Raw genomic sequence first — 13,751 nt, forward strand, 5'->3', positions numbered from 1 at the left:
CACAATTTTGGAATATTTCCTCCACGGTGCTTTGCTTGCTTGTTTGCTTTCGGCTGGGTCAGGTGAGGAGGATGACAGGGCTTCTGTATTGCTAAATGGGTTTTCACAGGAGATGGAAGATAGAAATCAAAATTATTTGTAACGTAAGACAGCAGGGCCTGGTGAGAGGACGCTTCGCCGCCAACAATTAGCAATTCGGCTTCTACACAGCAGCCAGAGATCAGCTTTGCTGCATTTGGTCCAGGTTGGAGCATCTCCGCAGCAGCTGCAACAGCCGCACGAAGGTAGCTCCGGGCGGGGAGCGAGGCGCTGTCCTCGGTGCTGAAAGGCCGAGGCGCGCGGTGGGCGCGACAGCCCCAGAGACCCGAGGTCTCGCGGAGGGACAGCGGCTACGGGCCCCGAGCTGTGCTTTCTCAGCGCCGCGCACGCGACGCGTCCACGGCGGTGCGGGGTGCCGGGCGCCGTGCGGGGGAGGGGGCGCGCGCTCCCGCCTCCTGCCGCGAGTCGCGCACGCGCGCCCGGGACTGCCTGCCCCTCTCTGTGACTTGCCGGTGTGTGTGCGTGTGTGTATGTGTGTGTGTGTGCGCGCGCGCGTGAGTGAGAGAGGAGAGAGGGAGAAGAGAGCGCGAGAGAGGGTGAGTGTGTGTGAGTGCATGGGAGGGTGCTGAATATTCCGAGACACTGGGACCACAGCGGCAGCTCCGCTGAAAACTGCATTCAGCCAGTCCTCCGGACTTCTGGAGCGGGGACAGGGCGCAGGGCATCAGCAGCCACCAGCAGGACCTGGGAAATAGGGATTCTTCTGCCTCCACTTCAGGTTTTAGCAGCTTGGTGCTAAATTGCTGTCTCAAAATGCAGAGGATCTAATTTGCAGAGGAAAACAGCCAAAGAAGGAAGAGGAGGAAAAGGAAAAAAAAAGGGGTATATTGTGGATGCTCTACTTTTCTTGGAAATGCAAAAGATTATGCATATTTCTGTCCTCCTTTCTCCTGTTTTATGGGGACTGATTTTTGGTGTCTCTTCTAACAGCATACAGATAGGTAGGTACCCTTTGTGCTATGCTTTTGAATTGTGCATAATTTGGTGGTAATCTTTGTTCACAGTGTACAAATTAATTCATGTCATGTAGACTTATGTCATACCTTGACTGCATTCCAGATTTAAACTACCTAGAATATACATGTTTTTCTTAGGATGAAGCAAAAGGAAAAGACTATGCCTTTGATACAATAGAAGAAAAGGTCCTCTCATTTCGGATCCCCAAATTTTATTAATTCTGCCTTAGCGACATTTTCCAGTTTGCTCAGATTTTCTTGGGGTCTGAATGCAAAGCTTGTGATTACATGGAAAGGTGAAGGTTTCTGGCCACCTACCTCGCCTTCAGACTCTCATCTGGGTCTTGACCCCTTGGCTACCTTTTGGATATTCCACCCCCGCTGTCCGAGTCCGTAGGTGTGTTTATTCGGCCTATTCGCGTGAATAAGAGACTCTTGGATTGTTGGGCGCTAGCGCGCGCCCCTCCTTTCCCTCCCGGGCACTGACACTGTTCTCTTGCTTGCTGTTTGTTCTTTGCAGGGGGGCTATTTCCTAGGGGCGCCGATCAAGAATACAGTGCATTTCGAGTAGGGATGGTTCAGTTTTCCACTTCGGAGTTCAGACTGACACCCCACATCGACAATTTGGAGGTGGCAAACAGCTTCGCAGTCACTAATGCTTGTAAGTAATGAATATTCATGCCTTTCGGGTGCTGCACGCGGAAGGCCAGCGAGTGTGAGTGTGTGTGTGCGTTTCTGGGGTTGTGTGTGTGCGTGTTTCTGTGTGTCACTGTGTGGGTGTGAGTGACTGCACACGCGCGTGCGTGTGACGGTGTAGAGAGAAGGTGGCTGTAATCTCAGGGACCCCCTCTGGCTGGAGAGGGCTGAAGAGAGAGGGAAAGGACGTCAAGAGTGTGCGCATTAGGGAGCCGGGGTGAGGGTTGGAGCCAGGGAGGGCGGCTTTCTTGGGTTCAAGGGGTTTTCGCTCATCTTGAGTGCTTCAGGAGAAGCCCTCCCACCTCGCTCCCCATCGAGAGCCTGTTGGCACCCTGCCCACAGAGAACACGTTGTTCCCCAGGGCGCGCAGTCGGGCTGTTGGACAAATCCCACGAGGGACTGCCGGAGCCCAGTGGCCTCCTGCCCCAGCAGCTGCCGCTGTCGCCCGCTGTCCCCAGTTTAGATCCGCAGCACCGGCTGGGCTCACCCTGCGGCCCTCGCGAGCTCCACGTTCTCCTCTTTGGGACAAGTTGTTGAAATGGTTCCGGAGTTGGGATCGGGGCTGTTACATAACGCCCACCCGAGGGGCGAGGAGCGGGGCTGACGCAGGCTCAGGCCGGCCGGGTGGCGTGGGGGTGGGGCGGGGAGGCGGTGGAAAGGGGGAGCGCTGTCAATTTCTCCTGCTCAGTTGCGCTTCCGCTTAAGTTGGAGGGGGCGAGGCCGCCAGGGGCGCCGCGGTCAGCTTGCCAGCCCGGCGCGCTTTGTTCTCAGGTAGCTGGGCTCCAGCAGAGGCAGCCGGGGAAAAGGACTGGGAAGCCTTGGGATCTGGCCGAGTTTAAAAATCTGGAGAAGTCGCTGATCAGCCATTTTAGTCTTTGCAATGCTCCATATTAGCCCTCTCACTCCGCGCAGTGCTCCGGGACTCGCTGGGAAGCTCTGTGATGGGTTCAGATAAAGTACTAGAAACCAAACAGTTAGGGATCTAAAAGGATTGGTGTGGAGGCCAGTGGGCTCCGGTCCCCGCGCTCGCTACCCCGCGCAGGCGTGGGCAGGCAGTCGCGGCCACTGTGCCTTCCTGCCCTCTTCCCAGCAGCTGCCATCATTTCCTGCCGACTGCCCTGAGGTGATTCTTTCCTGCCCTAATATTCGCAGTCTTTATTTCATAGATAACAATTTGGGGGAGATCTGCGGATGGCTCACTTCCCACTTTGGCTACAGAGCTTGGGGAAAATTACCACAGGAAAAGCCCAACTGCAGTTTTCCCACGTCACACAAACAACTGGTTGCCATCCCTCCTCCCCATTTTAAGCTTTAGTCATATATTCCGTGATTTAGCTTGATTATCATATTGGGCCCATCATCAACTCTTGCAACTACTGTCACCCGGACGAATGAAGAAACAATTTTCTTAGACTGATAGAATAGGGGCATTGTGTGGTAATTTAGGATTTAATTGTTTATAATGGATCTATTTAAGAAGGTTTCACTGCTATATATTTTCTTCAAATATTGGTGCCAAGTAAGAAAAGAAAGAAGGGCGGGTGTGGGGGTACAGAACGAGAGAGAGAAGAGGAGAATTAAAGTGGATTTGCAGCTTTGAAAAACGTCCGTAATAGAATATCTCAGAAAATTTTAGTACATGACATACAAAGAAATCAACTTAATTAAAATTTGAAGACTTCTATATTTGACGTATTTACCTAACAGATTTAGACTATTCATTTGATATCAGTAAGTTCCAATTTTTCCTGAATTACAAGTTTGTCATGCAACTGTTCTGAGTATCTAACTGTGTGTAATTGTATACTTATGTGAAAATGCTTTGAAAAGTAATGACTCCTAAGGAACGGCTGTGGGTATAGGAAGGACATAGGTTTTGAATGTGAAGTGAAAGTATTGACAGCTGTACTTTTTGAAAACAGTCAATGATTGCCAAGTTCACTCATTGGTGAAAATAATGAGAAGAACTTTCTGCAAAAATAACATATGTCCATTGACAAAATGAATATTCCTTGATTTCAACAAATGCTAAACTACTGTATCGGGGCTTTATAAAGATAAAAGACTGTGATTAGGTTATTAGGTTTAGATACTCATTCTCAATATTTTTGAATTTTTAAATAGAAATTTTTCTGAAATAAAATATATAGCCAGAATATGTGTATATATTAAACACATATGTAAATTCATATATTTGCAGGGTGAACACATTCATGTAATCAACATGTGGACTTCTTTTAAAAAATTACCACACAATTTAATTTGTCCATAGTTCTGAGAAGCTGGAATAATCAAGTCTTCATTTGCACAGTTTTTTCCCCTCCTCAGGAAGTGAAGCTAAAATAAATATGTTCACATTTCCAGAGACTAAAATTACCCCTGCATGGATTATTATAGTAGGATAGTAAAACAAATTATTTTCAGGAACTGAACACATTTTAAAGATGACAACATGATAATTCAAAAGCATGACATTTGCAACTCCCATGTTATAAGTAATCTTACTGTTTGCTAAAAAGAACTAGGGGGGTACTGTGACAGAAGAGAGGCTCATTGGATAGAAATTTCTGGAGCTGACATTAACTCATTGACTGGGCAAATCACTTAACATGTTTGTGACTCCGTTTCTTTATTCTCTGAGACATTTCAAAATTTAGAGATTGCAAAATGAAATAGAGAATTTGTATCCTTTTTTTTTGGTTTTTGTGCTATGGACAATAGAAAATGTAAAATTAGTTTAACTCTTTTGAGACAGAATGAGAGAGAGGGAAAGGGAAAGATGCTTATGTAAACTACAATCACAAAGTCAAGAAATGGATGAAAATCTCCAGTGTTAAATTTGTCAACATGGGTCTTGATCGTTTAAATCCTGCTTAAGATTTTTCTCCAATGCTTATCCTTTGTTTTCTTGCCTTTTTATTCAGGGAAGTCTGTGATTCTTTCCTTTATAAAGTGGAAGCAACAGCATTAAATACATTGACAGCTAAGATCTAAACATCTTTTTCCCATTTCCTCTAGAAATCTCAGGAATTTTGCTATCTAATGACATTATTAGATGATAGGTATCATCTTGCAATGCTCTTGAAATAGCTTGCTCTTCCAATCATAAAAATCCCACAGAGCTAAATTTACGTATTAAAAAAGTGGATTTTTATACCTTAGTAATACAACTTCAAAAGGGAGAAGTTATTAGTTTACTAATTTAATTTTATTCCTGAGATGGAGGAAATTATTTGGAAATGTTGAAGTGGACGTTGATATGAGGATCCAGGGAGATCCACTGAATGGGTTAAGGTTTTACAAAGAAAATGAAGTCATTCTATTCTGAACTGGGTAAAATGATTGTGTGCATCTTACTGAGCTCCCACATCCTTCCCTTTCACAATCACAGTGGGATAATGAAAGTACCTATTTTGTTCCATTTGTTTCCATGGGTACCTGAGGCAGTAAGACAGATTTTCAGTTTCTTTCATTTTTTCTCCTTCATTCCCTTTTTCTTTTCCTCTCTCCCCTCACTCATTTTTTCCTTTCCTCCCTCCCTGTCTTCTTAGCTGAAAAGAGTACTAAGGTTTTTTTTCCTGAAGGTTGTTCAAACGTAAGCCTTCATTATTAAAAATACAAAGCATAAAAGCAGAAAAAATATCTGTGATTAGTATCTGATGTGTTCAGCAGTTGAAACCAGGGATGGGTCCTAGGAATCCAATCATTCATTCAATAAATGTTTAGTGAGTGCCTTCAAGGTGTCAGAGAATAAATGACTGCTTTTTTTCATGTTAACTTTTTTTTTTTTTTCTAACCTTTTCCCTCTAGGCTCTTTTGAATAGTTTTCAAAACCTTGTAGGCCTTCATGCTTTTAGTGTGCATTGGTAGCTGTGGTCTTGTCTAGGAACTTTAGTATGAGGATATGAGGGTATTCCAGTAGTTCTTAAACACAAGCAGTTTATTTAATACAGCAACTAAAAAAATCTGCCTTTTTGTGAAAATGGTAACTTTCATATTAATATATATACACCACGTATTGTATGTAGTTAACTAAGAAAATCAATAGCAAATTTTAGGAAAATACTAAGTATTTTTACATGGTAAAAGATTTTAGTAAACTTTGATGCTATGCTAATTGGTAAAGCTTGCTTAAAATAAAACTGTGTAAAAGGGCTATAAACATGAGTACTTGATTCTACAGGGTTTGAAAATTAAAAGTATTAAATATTGAATTATTCCCCAGAACCTTCCCTTTCTATTTCTTTTGAAGACTGAATTTTACAAATAGTTATTAGTCTAGTTAAAGATGATTTAATAGTTTTATGTTTCAATTCCATACAACGAAATAAATTATAAAAATATTAAATTGAACGAAACAGCAAATAAAAATCTACTTTTTCTCCAAGCCAGCAGATGGAGATGTTGGAGAAAATATTGTTGTTTCATAAAACTGTTGCGCACACTGAATGCCTTTTAAAACATTGTAAACAAACTTATTTAGATAAATTGAAAAAAATAAATGACATCTAATTTGAAGAAAATTATTCAAAATGCTGTCTTAAAAATAACTTTCATTGTCTTTTAAAAATAGGTTGCCCTATATTTTATGCTTTAGAAGGTAAAGACTGTTAGAAACAGAATAGATTGTAAATGCTCTTGGAGGAGAGAGAATTCTAAAATTATATTTTTTCAACATTTTTAATCTCGATTCCCCAGCTATCATTTTTGAGCTGTATTTATTATTAAATTTTAGTCACAAATTACTGAGATTTTGTATCTGTGTTCATAAAATTAATTGATGTTTGCTAAGACTTTATTGCACTTGGATGAATGGACTTCTGTGTGTATGTATTTCTAGTTACAATTATAGAGTGTAAATAGTTACAGATTGGCTACACGATCCTGTTTTGTCATGTTTGTTGAGGTATTTACTAACACCTAGAGTTACTGACTTTAATATATGCAAAACTTTCATAAAACTAGACTCAAGTTGGACTTTCTTAAGCAATGATGACAAACCATGAACACGTGTGCCAGGGACACAATACCGTAAAAGCTGGTGTTGTAAATATTCAGTTATATTCAATTGCAGATTTTGAGGAAATGCCTCTTTGTATGTCAGAATAATTAATCTGTTATTGAAGTATTTTCAGTTAAAATTTCGTACTTCACTTATCACTGAAGAATTTCAAGAAAATGAGTGCGTATTAAGTAGAAATCAAAGAATGGCATTGGTTGAAACATTCTATTTTGAGATGAGAGAAACTAAGTATTGAAATAAAAATTACCTTATGAAACTATAGAAGCTTAAATTAGTAAAAATTTATTCTTATGCTATGCTATTTCTGTTTGAAAGTCTTGCAAACTTCAGCCTGCTGGCTCAAGAAGGATGGGGTATTTTCATTTCACATCAAGCCTTTAAAGTGCTAGGGACATTGTACTGAGACATTATGACAAGTGGATGCTGATTCATGCCCAGATCTCAAGTTTTCTCATAATCTCTTCCAATAACACTTAGCAAACTTTCAAACTTCTTAGAACCTTGAAAATTTTAAGGAAGGATGAAAAAGAGAGTTGTTTTTGAGTTATTTCAGTATGTTGCTATATAATCAAGTTTTCAGAGAATATGTGTTTTTTCTCTCTTCCTCCTCTTCCCTTTTTATAAAAAAGTCAATAGAAGTACTTAATCTGCAGAGCAAATGCTATTACAAGAAATAAAGTCTAAATTGAGATAGAGAACTGTCCTTTAAACATTTTCTTATGTGAGCAGAGAGTGCATTCATTCAGAGCTAAAATCTTGTATTTGATGTAAATATTTGATTGAAATGTTAATGGCGGCTGGGTAGATTATATTTCCTTTCTTTTTACAGTAGATTGTACTGAAGATACCCCAGATTTCATTAAGTGTTTGCTCTTTTATTATCATAGCAATTTTAAATAAAAATTTCTCAGGTTTTCTCCAAAGATCTACATAATTGCTAAATCTCTTGTATGACTGTGTCTCTTCAGTACAACAGGAAAATAAGTTGCTGAATTCAATGTTAAAATTAGAAAATCACACATGATTTGAAAATGTTCAAACATCAAAATGTCTATCAAATCAGGTTTTACTAGTTTGGAAAAAAAAGGAATGTGATTCTTACAATGCTGTTCATAAGATGTCTAACACCTATTATTTTTCAGTGCTATTCAATTTAAAAGTATTTTGTCATCTTTGATAATTTTAACTTATAGAATGAAAACATTTAAAAATGAACAAGGAGAATGTAAAATGTGGGCTTTTTGAAGACAGGCCCTTGCTGCTGTTAACTGTGTGTTCTTCACGAAGTCTAGCTCAGTTCCCAGTGCACTGACTCACTTAATAGTTATTTACCTATTCAACACATTTAATTTTACAGTAGACGTTCTTATCATAACATTATAATTTTTAAAGTTAGAATTTTGTATTTGCTATACATATGGATTTCAGAATACACAATTTACTTTGTACCTTCCTTGAATCCTATTTAGACAGAGGTGTATTATATTTTTCACTTTCATCTACAACCTAGATATTGTCAAAGTTGTTATTTTTATCTCTAAAGCTATATTGATGTATGTTAAAATGATATGCTGAATATATGTACAGTATACACGTTGAAGAGGATTTATAAATGCTAACTGTTAGGATGATGCAAAAACCATGTTGCAGCCAGGCTCAGTGGCTCATGCCTGTAATCCCAGCACTTTGGGTGGCCGAGGCAGGTGGATCACCTGAGGTCAGGAGTTCAAGACCAGGCTGGCCAACATGGCAAAATCTTGTCTCTACTAAAAGTACAAGAAGTAGCCGGGCGTGGTGGCACCCATCTGTAGTCCCAGCTACTCAGGAGGCTGAGGCAGTAGGATCGGTTGAACCCATGAGAGAGATGTTGCAGTGAGCCGAGATAGCACCACTGCACTCCAGCCTTGGAGATGGCAAGATTCCATCTCAAAAAAAAAAAAAAAAAAAAAAAAGAAGGAAAAAAGAATGACCCCCCACCTCCCCCCACCAAAAAAAAACCCAAAAGCAAGAACCTTGTTACAAGTGGGTAGAACAGGAGATGCCCTTATGAGGCCCCTGACCGTTCTGGGTTTGCCAAGCTTCAATTTTGGTTTTAGATGTTCCAAAAATGTGTCCTTGAATGGACACAGAATTGTTTTAGTAACTCCCGCCCTGCCCCCAACCAGGATATTTTATACTAGAATTTTCTATATCAATTCCTTTAATTAATTTTAAAAATGTACAGAATCACAAAAGTATTATTTTTACGTTTTAGATGGTATCTAGGAAGAGAAGTTTCTGGACATAGTTTCTCTTTGTGGACCAATTGCTCTGTTTGCATTAATTTGTGCAATTATTTTGTATGCGTATCCTTATTTTTTCTTTTTAGGGCCTGCAGTTTATGTTTCGGGTTTGTTTTCTAACGATTTTGTTTTGTCTTATTTTCATTCTGTGGATAATTTTCTTGGGTGAAACACCTTGTTATTATATGTTTAATTTTTCACACATTATCATATTACTGGGAAAATCATCCGAAGTGCTTGATACTACTCCAGCCTGGGTGACAGGGCAAAAACTTGTCTCAAAAAAGCACAACAGAGTCTTGAAATTTATTGGTATCTTCAGCTGAATAGAACAAATAAATTTAGGAGATACCAGGTTCCTTATAGAAAGGGAATTGGTGAGTAGCTATCTTCTTAGATTGTTTACATTTTTGTATCCATGTTTCTCAAACAAATGACATATGTAATGTTTATAGTTTTACTATTTGGATTTTTCTCCAGAATTTTACTTCATAATTTTATATATTTATGGTTATGTTAATACTTACATTTTTTCCTGATTGTTTCAGTATTTGAAATATAAACACAAACTGGGTTGAATTGTGAAATGGCCTAAATTTTAGTTCTTCTAAAATACTTTCAATAGGGTATTTTATTTCTATGAAGTTTATTTTCCCTTCATGTAAAATTGATTTCACATGATAAATACTATGATGTTTACTTGTTATAGTCCTCTAATACTTTCACGCTGATGAATTTCAGTGAACCTGAGAAGGTACTCCTGCAATGTAAATATTTTTAGTCTAATCTTCCTAAGTACCCAACTTACTGATAGAAATGACTGAAATGTGTTTATATAAACTAAGTATATTCTATGCTTGTTAAAGCATAGTAGAATATTACCTGATTCTTTATCCCTACAAGAATAGAATATGACCTAAATTAATAATGTCTAACTTCAGCATAAATTTAATGGAAACTCAAGTTAAATAACTTAATATAAGAAAAGTTTCCTCAGCTCATAAACCCTTTGCAGCTAAAATTCTCTGTATCAAAATACCGTTCTGTTTCAGATTTAGCATTCATTTTACAATTTCTCTAGCATCAGTATTCAAGATATTGCAGTAAGAATATGTCAACAATTTGTTTATGTATATTATTTATTGTGCATGAATAAAAGGATAGAGTGGGCATGTTCAAACAAATAGTTTCAGGGTAAGGGAAAATTTTTTTTTCCTTATTGCAGATTGAAATTACTATATTTCTTAAAAGTGATGGCGGGGAAGCTGTGGAGAAAAAGGGAAAAACTCTAAGAAGCAGCATAACTTGGTGTACTTGGCAGGGCTGTAAGAATTTGCAACTCGAAATTAATTCCTTCCTTCCTTCCTTCTTTCCTTCCTTCCTTCCTTCTTTCCTTCCTTCCTTGCTTCCTTCCTTCCTTCCTTCCTTCCTTCCTTCCTTCCTTCCTTCTTTCCTTCCTTCCTTCCTTCTTCCCTCCCTCCATCCGTCCCTTTCTGCTTCCTTTCTTCCTTTTTTTTGTTTAAGCATCTCTTTCATTTGATGTTTGCTTAGTTTGCATGTCTGTGGTCAATCTTCTATATTAACCTTGAGCTACTATAGAACAGTGAATTCTTATAATAATTTTAATTTTGTCAAATAATGGAAGCTAGTTATTATTTCTAGAGGGAGACATGAAAGAAAGGAGGCACTTTGCATTTGGTTTTGATTTTTTTTCCTTTTATTTTATTTTATTTCTTAGAGAAAGGGTCTCGCTCTGTTCCCCAGGCTGGAGTGCAGTAGAGCTATCACAGCTCGCTTCAGTCTTGAGCTCTTGGGCTCAAGCAATTCTCCTGCCTCAGCCTCCCAAGTAGCTGGGACTACAGGTCCATGCCATCACGCTGAGCTAATTTTATTTTGTTTTTTATTTTTGTTTTTTATTTTTATTTTTTATTTTTCTGAGATGGAGTCTCGCTCTGTCACCCAGGATAGAGTGTAGTGTTGCAGTCTCGGCCCACTGCAACCTCCGCCTCTGGGTTCAAGCAGTTTTCCTGTGTCAGCCTCCCCAGTAGCTGGGACTACAGGTGCACACCGCCACGCCTGGCTAATTTTTTGTATTTTAGTAGAGATGGGGTTTCACCGTGTTGCCTAGGTCGGTCACGAACTCCTGATCTCAGGCAATCCGCCCACCTCGGCCTCCCAAAGTGCTGGGATTACAGACGTGAGCCACCATGCCTGGTCCCAATTTTATTTTTTATTTTTGCAGATGGGTTATCACCATGTTGATCAGGCTGCTCTTGAACTCCTGGCCTTAAGCGATCCTGTCACCTTGGCCTCCCAAAGCACTGAGATTACAGGCATGAGCAACCATCCTCGGCTAACAATATGCATTTCTCTGAGGCAAAAACACAAATTTAAGGTGCTTTATTATTCTGGGCTGGCAAAAAAGCCATCCTTGAAAATTATGAGGTAAAATACTGACTGAAAAGGTTTGAAAAATTTTATAGGTAAAAATATACAATATGAAATGTATGACTAGACTGTGCATTTTATAGGGAGCATGGAATGTGTCATAGTAAAGTTGTCTGTTGCTTGAGGTAACTGAAATGTAGCAATTCTTGACAATTGCTGACGGGGCTCATCTTAGTAGAACAGAGAAAGGTTTGTCTCTTATTTTATATTATACTGGTATTTTTATATTATATTTTATATTATTTTATATTATACTGGTATATTTCTATTTCCTTAACACCTAAGTTGAAGATGTTTTTTAAAAAATTAAAATTAAAATTTAATTAAAATTAATTAAATTAATTAATTAAATTAAATTAAATTAATTTAATTAAAATTAATTAAAATTAAAATTTTTAAAAATTAAAATATTATTAGTGTTTTAAAATAAAAACATTTTGGATTTAAATTATTTTTCACAATTCTACATGTGTTTAAAAAGTATTAGTATGTCTTGGAAGAATAATAATAATTCTCAAATGACATGTAATATTTTGTCATTGAGGCTAACTATTCAAAAGTTATTCAAAGGACAATTTAAGACTAAAATACGGAACACAGTGAGTAGTTTTATTCTGAAAAATAAGGACCATAACATATGCAATAATTAGTTTGGTCTGTATATTTGAAAATATTGTCATACACACTTTAGTGATGCTAATTTGGAAAATTGAAAACATATTCCTTTAGGGCTTTATGTTAGCTATTATGAATTACATATATTTAAGGGGCTGCCTGTGTTCACTGATCCAGGTAGCACAGAAATAGCTTCCACATTTCTACAGCATGGGAGTGAAGCATCTCTCATCATTGCAAGTCTGGCAGAGAAAGATCTGGAAGTGTAGCTCTCTATAAGGGTGTGTGTGCTTTGCTAGGTTTTCTTGAGAAGTACATTTCAAATCATGTCATGATTTTTATCTTTATTCATGTGTTATCTGCTGTTTGTGAGAAATTGAAGAATTTCTATCTTGCTTTTAATCTGTGCATGAAATGGGAGAATTTTGGCTTTATAATTTTCAAGCACTTTCATCATTTATAATTTTACTTTTATATTTTTTACCAGGTTTTTAGTTTTTACTAGTTTATGCTATTATTACTAATTTACATACAGAAAGGAAATTTTGAGAACACAGGCAACAATTCAGAAAGGGATACGAGGAAGCTCTGTATATAGTTTATTCTTTGGAGGGAAGGACCATAAAATCCTCATCTTTATATTTCAGAGCACTCACAAGTTCAGGGTTGTCATCTTAATGATGAATATACAAGTTTTTCATCTGCAAAGATAAAAAAAAATTGATTCGTTGTAGTTTGTAGCCTGGGTGTCTTGGGATACAGAATAGCATGGGTTAAGCATCTGCACTTGGAACCAAATTCTAGTCCTTGTACTAGATGTATGACATTGGACAAGTTTCTTAGTCTACATCTCAGTTTCTACCTCTGTAAAAGGGAATCAGACATTATAGGATTGTTTGCAAGATATGCATTAGTCATAAAACACTATGAGCTGTGTTTGGCACAAGTACATAAAATTAGCAATATTTTATTATTATTTCCTGTATTAGAATTTTTGGATTGTTTTGATGAGCACTTGCTATTAGAGGCAGAAGACAAAGAAAAATGCACTTCTAACTTTCTTGCTGGAATCTTTTCCTACTGTTTGTATACCTGGGTGGGACATAATGCCTTTTGGTGACAAAGAAGAGATTAACAAAATAAATCACATAAGTCACTGAAAGATATATTTGGTGCACTATAGGACGAGAACGATTTTTAAAACCTGAGGTGTAACTCGAGTAGTACTTTGAATTCAATCTTTCCCTTTATTGCATGTCACCTACATTTTAGGATGTTGAACAATTTCAAACTCTCATATTTTAGTAGACATTTCAAGCACATATTTAAGATATCTCAATATTTAATGGAACTGAGCACATTATGGATTCCTAATGTTTTATTTTATGTAATTAATTAAATTAAATTTATTTAAATGAAAAGCAGCCAAGAGAACATAGGCTTTGGAATTAGGCAAAAATAGGTTTGAATATAATTAGTAACTTTATGATACAGCATGTGTTTTTTTCTCTTTGTAGAATAAGCCTCAGTTTCCTTGTCATATCTGATAATATTATTGGAGGCATTATATGAGAAAATAAATGCTTAGATTAATTTTTCAGAAACGTTCCCAGTATTTCTTTCCTCCCTTTA

General features: G+C 37.8%; 1 protein-coding gene across 7 annotated transcripts in view; it reads left to right on the forward strand.

The window, feature by feature from the left end:
• Positions 1 to 598: 598 nt before the first annotated feature.
• The window catches only part of GRIA2 (glutamate ionotropic receptor AMPA type subunit 2), a 145,463-nt gene continuing 132,310 nt past the window's right edge, over positions 599 to 13,751 (forward strand). For 2 of the 7 annotated variants that reach the window (XR_004671246.3, XM_063603966.1), the window contains exons 1-2: positions 599 to 1,040; positions 1,576 to 1,716. Coding sequence is in view for 6 of the 7 variants with exons in the window: in XM_063603966.1 (XP_063460036.1) it covers positions 953 to 1,040; positions 1,576 to 1,716 (229 nt within the window). In the remaining variant the exon portion in view is untranslated. Of the gene's footprint in view, positions 1,041 to 1,433; positions 1,453 to 1,575; positions 1,717 to 13,751 lie in introns of those variants that run through there. The other 5 variants (XM_003822551.6, XM_003822552.5, XM_057302201.2 and 2 more) reach the window with 5 other exon arrangements.

The sequence above is a fragment of the Pan paniscus genome, chromosome 3 (assembly GCF_029289425.2).
Source record: "Pan paniscus chromosome 3, NHGRI_mPanPan1-v2.0_pri, whole genome shotgun sequence".
Classification (NCBI taxonomy): domain Eukaryota; kingdom Metazoa; phylum Chordata; class Mammalia; order Primates; family Hominidae; genus Pan; species Pan paniscus.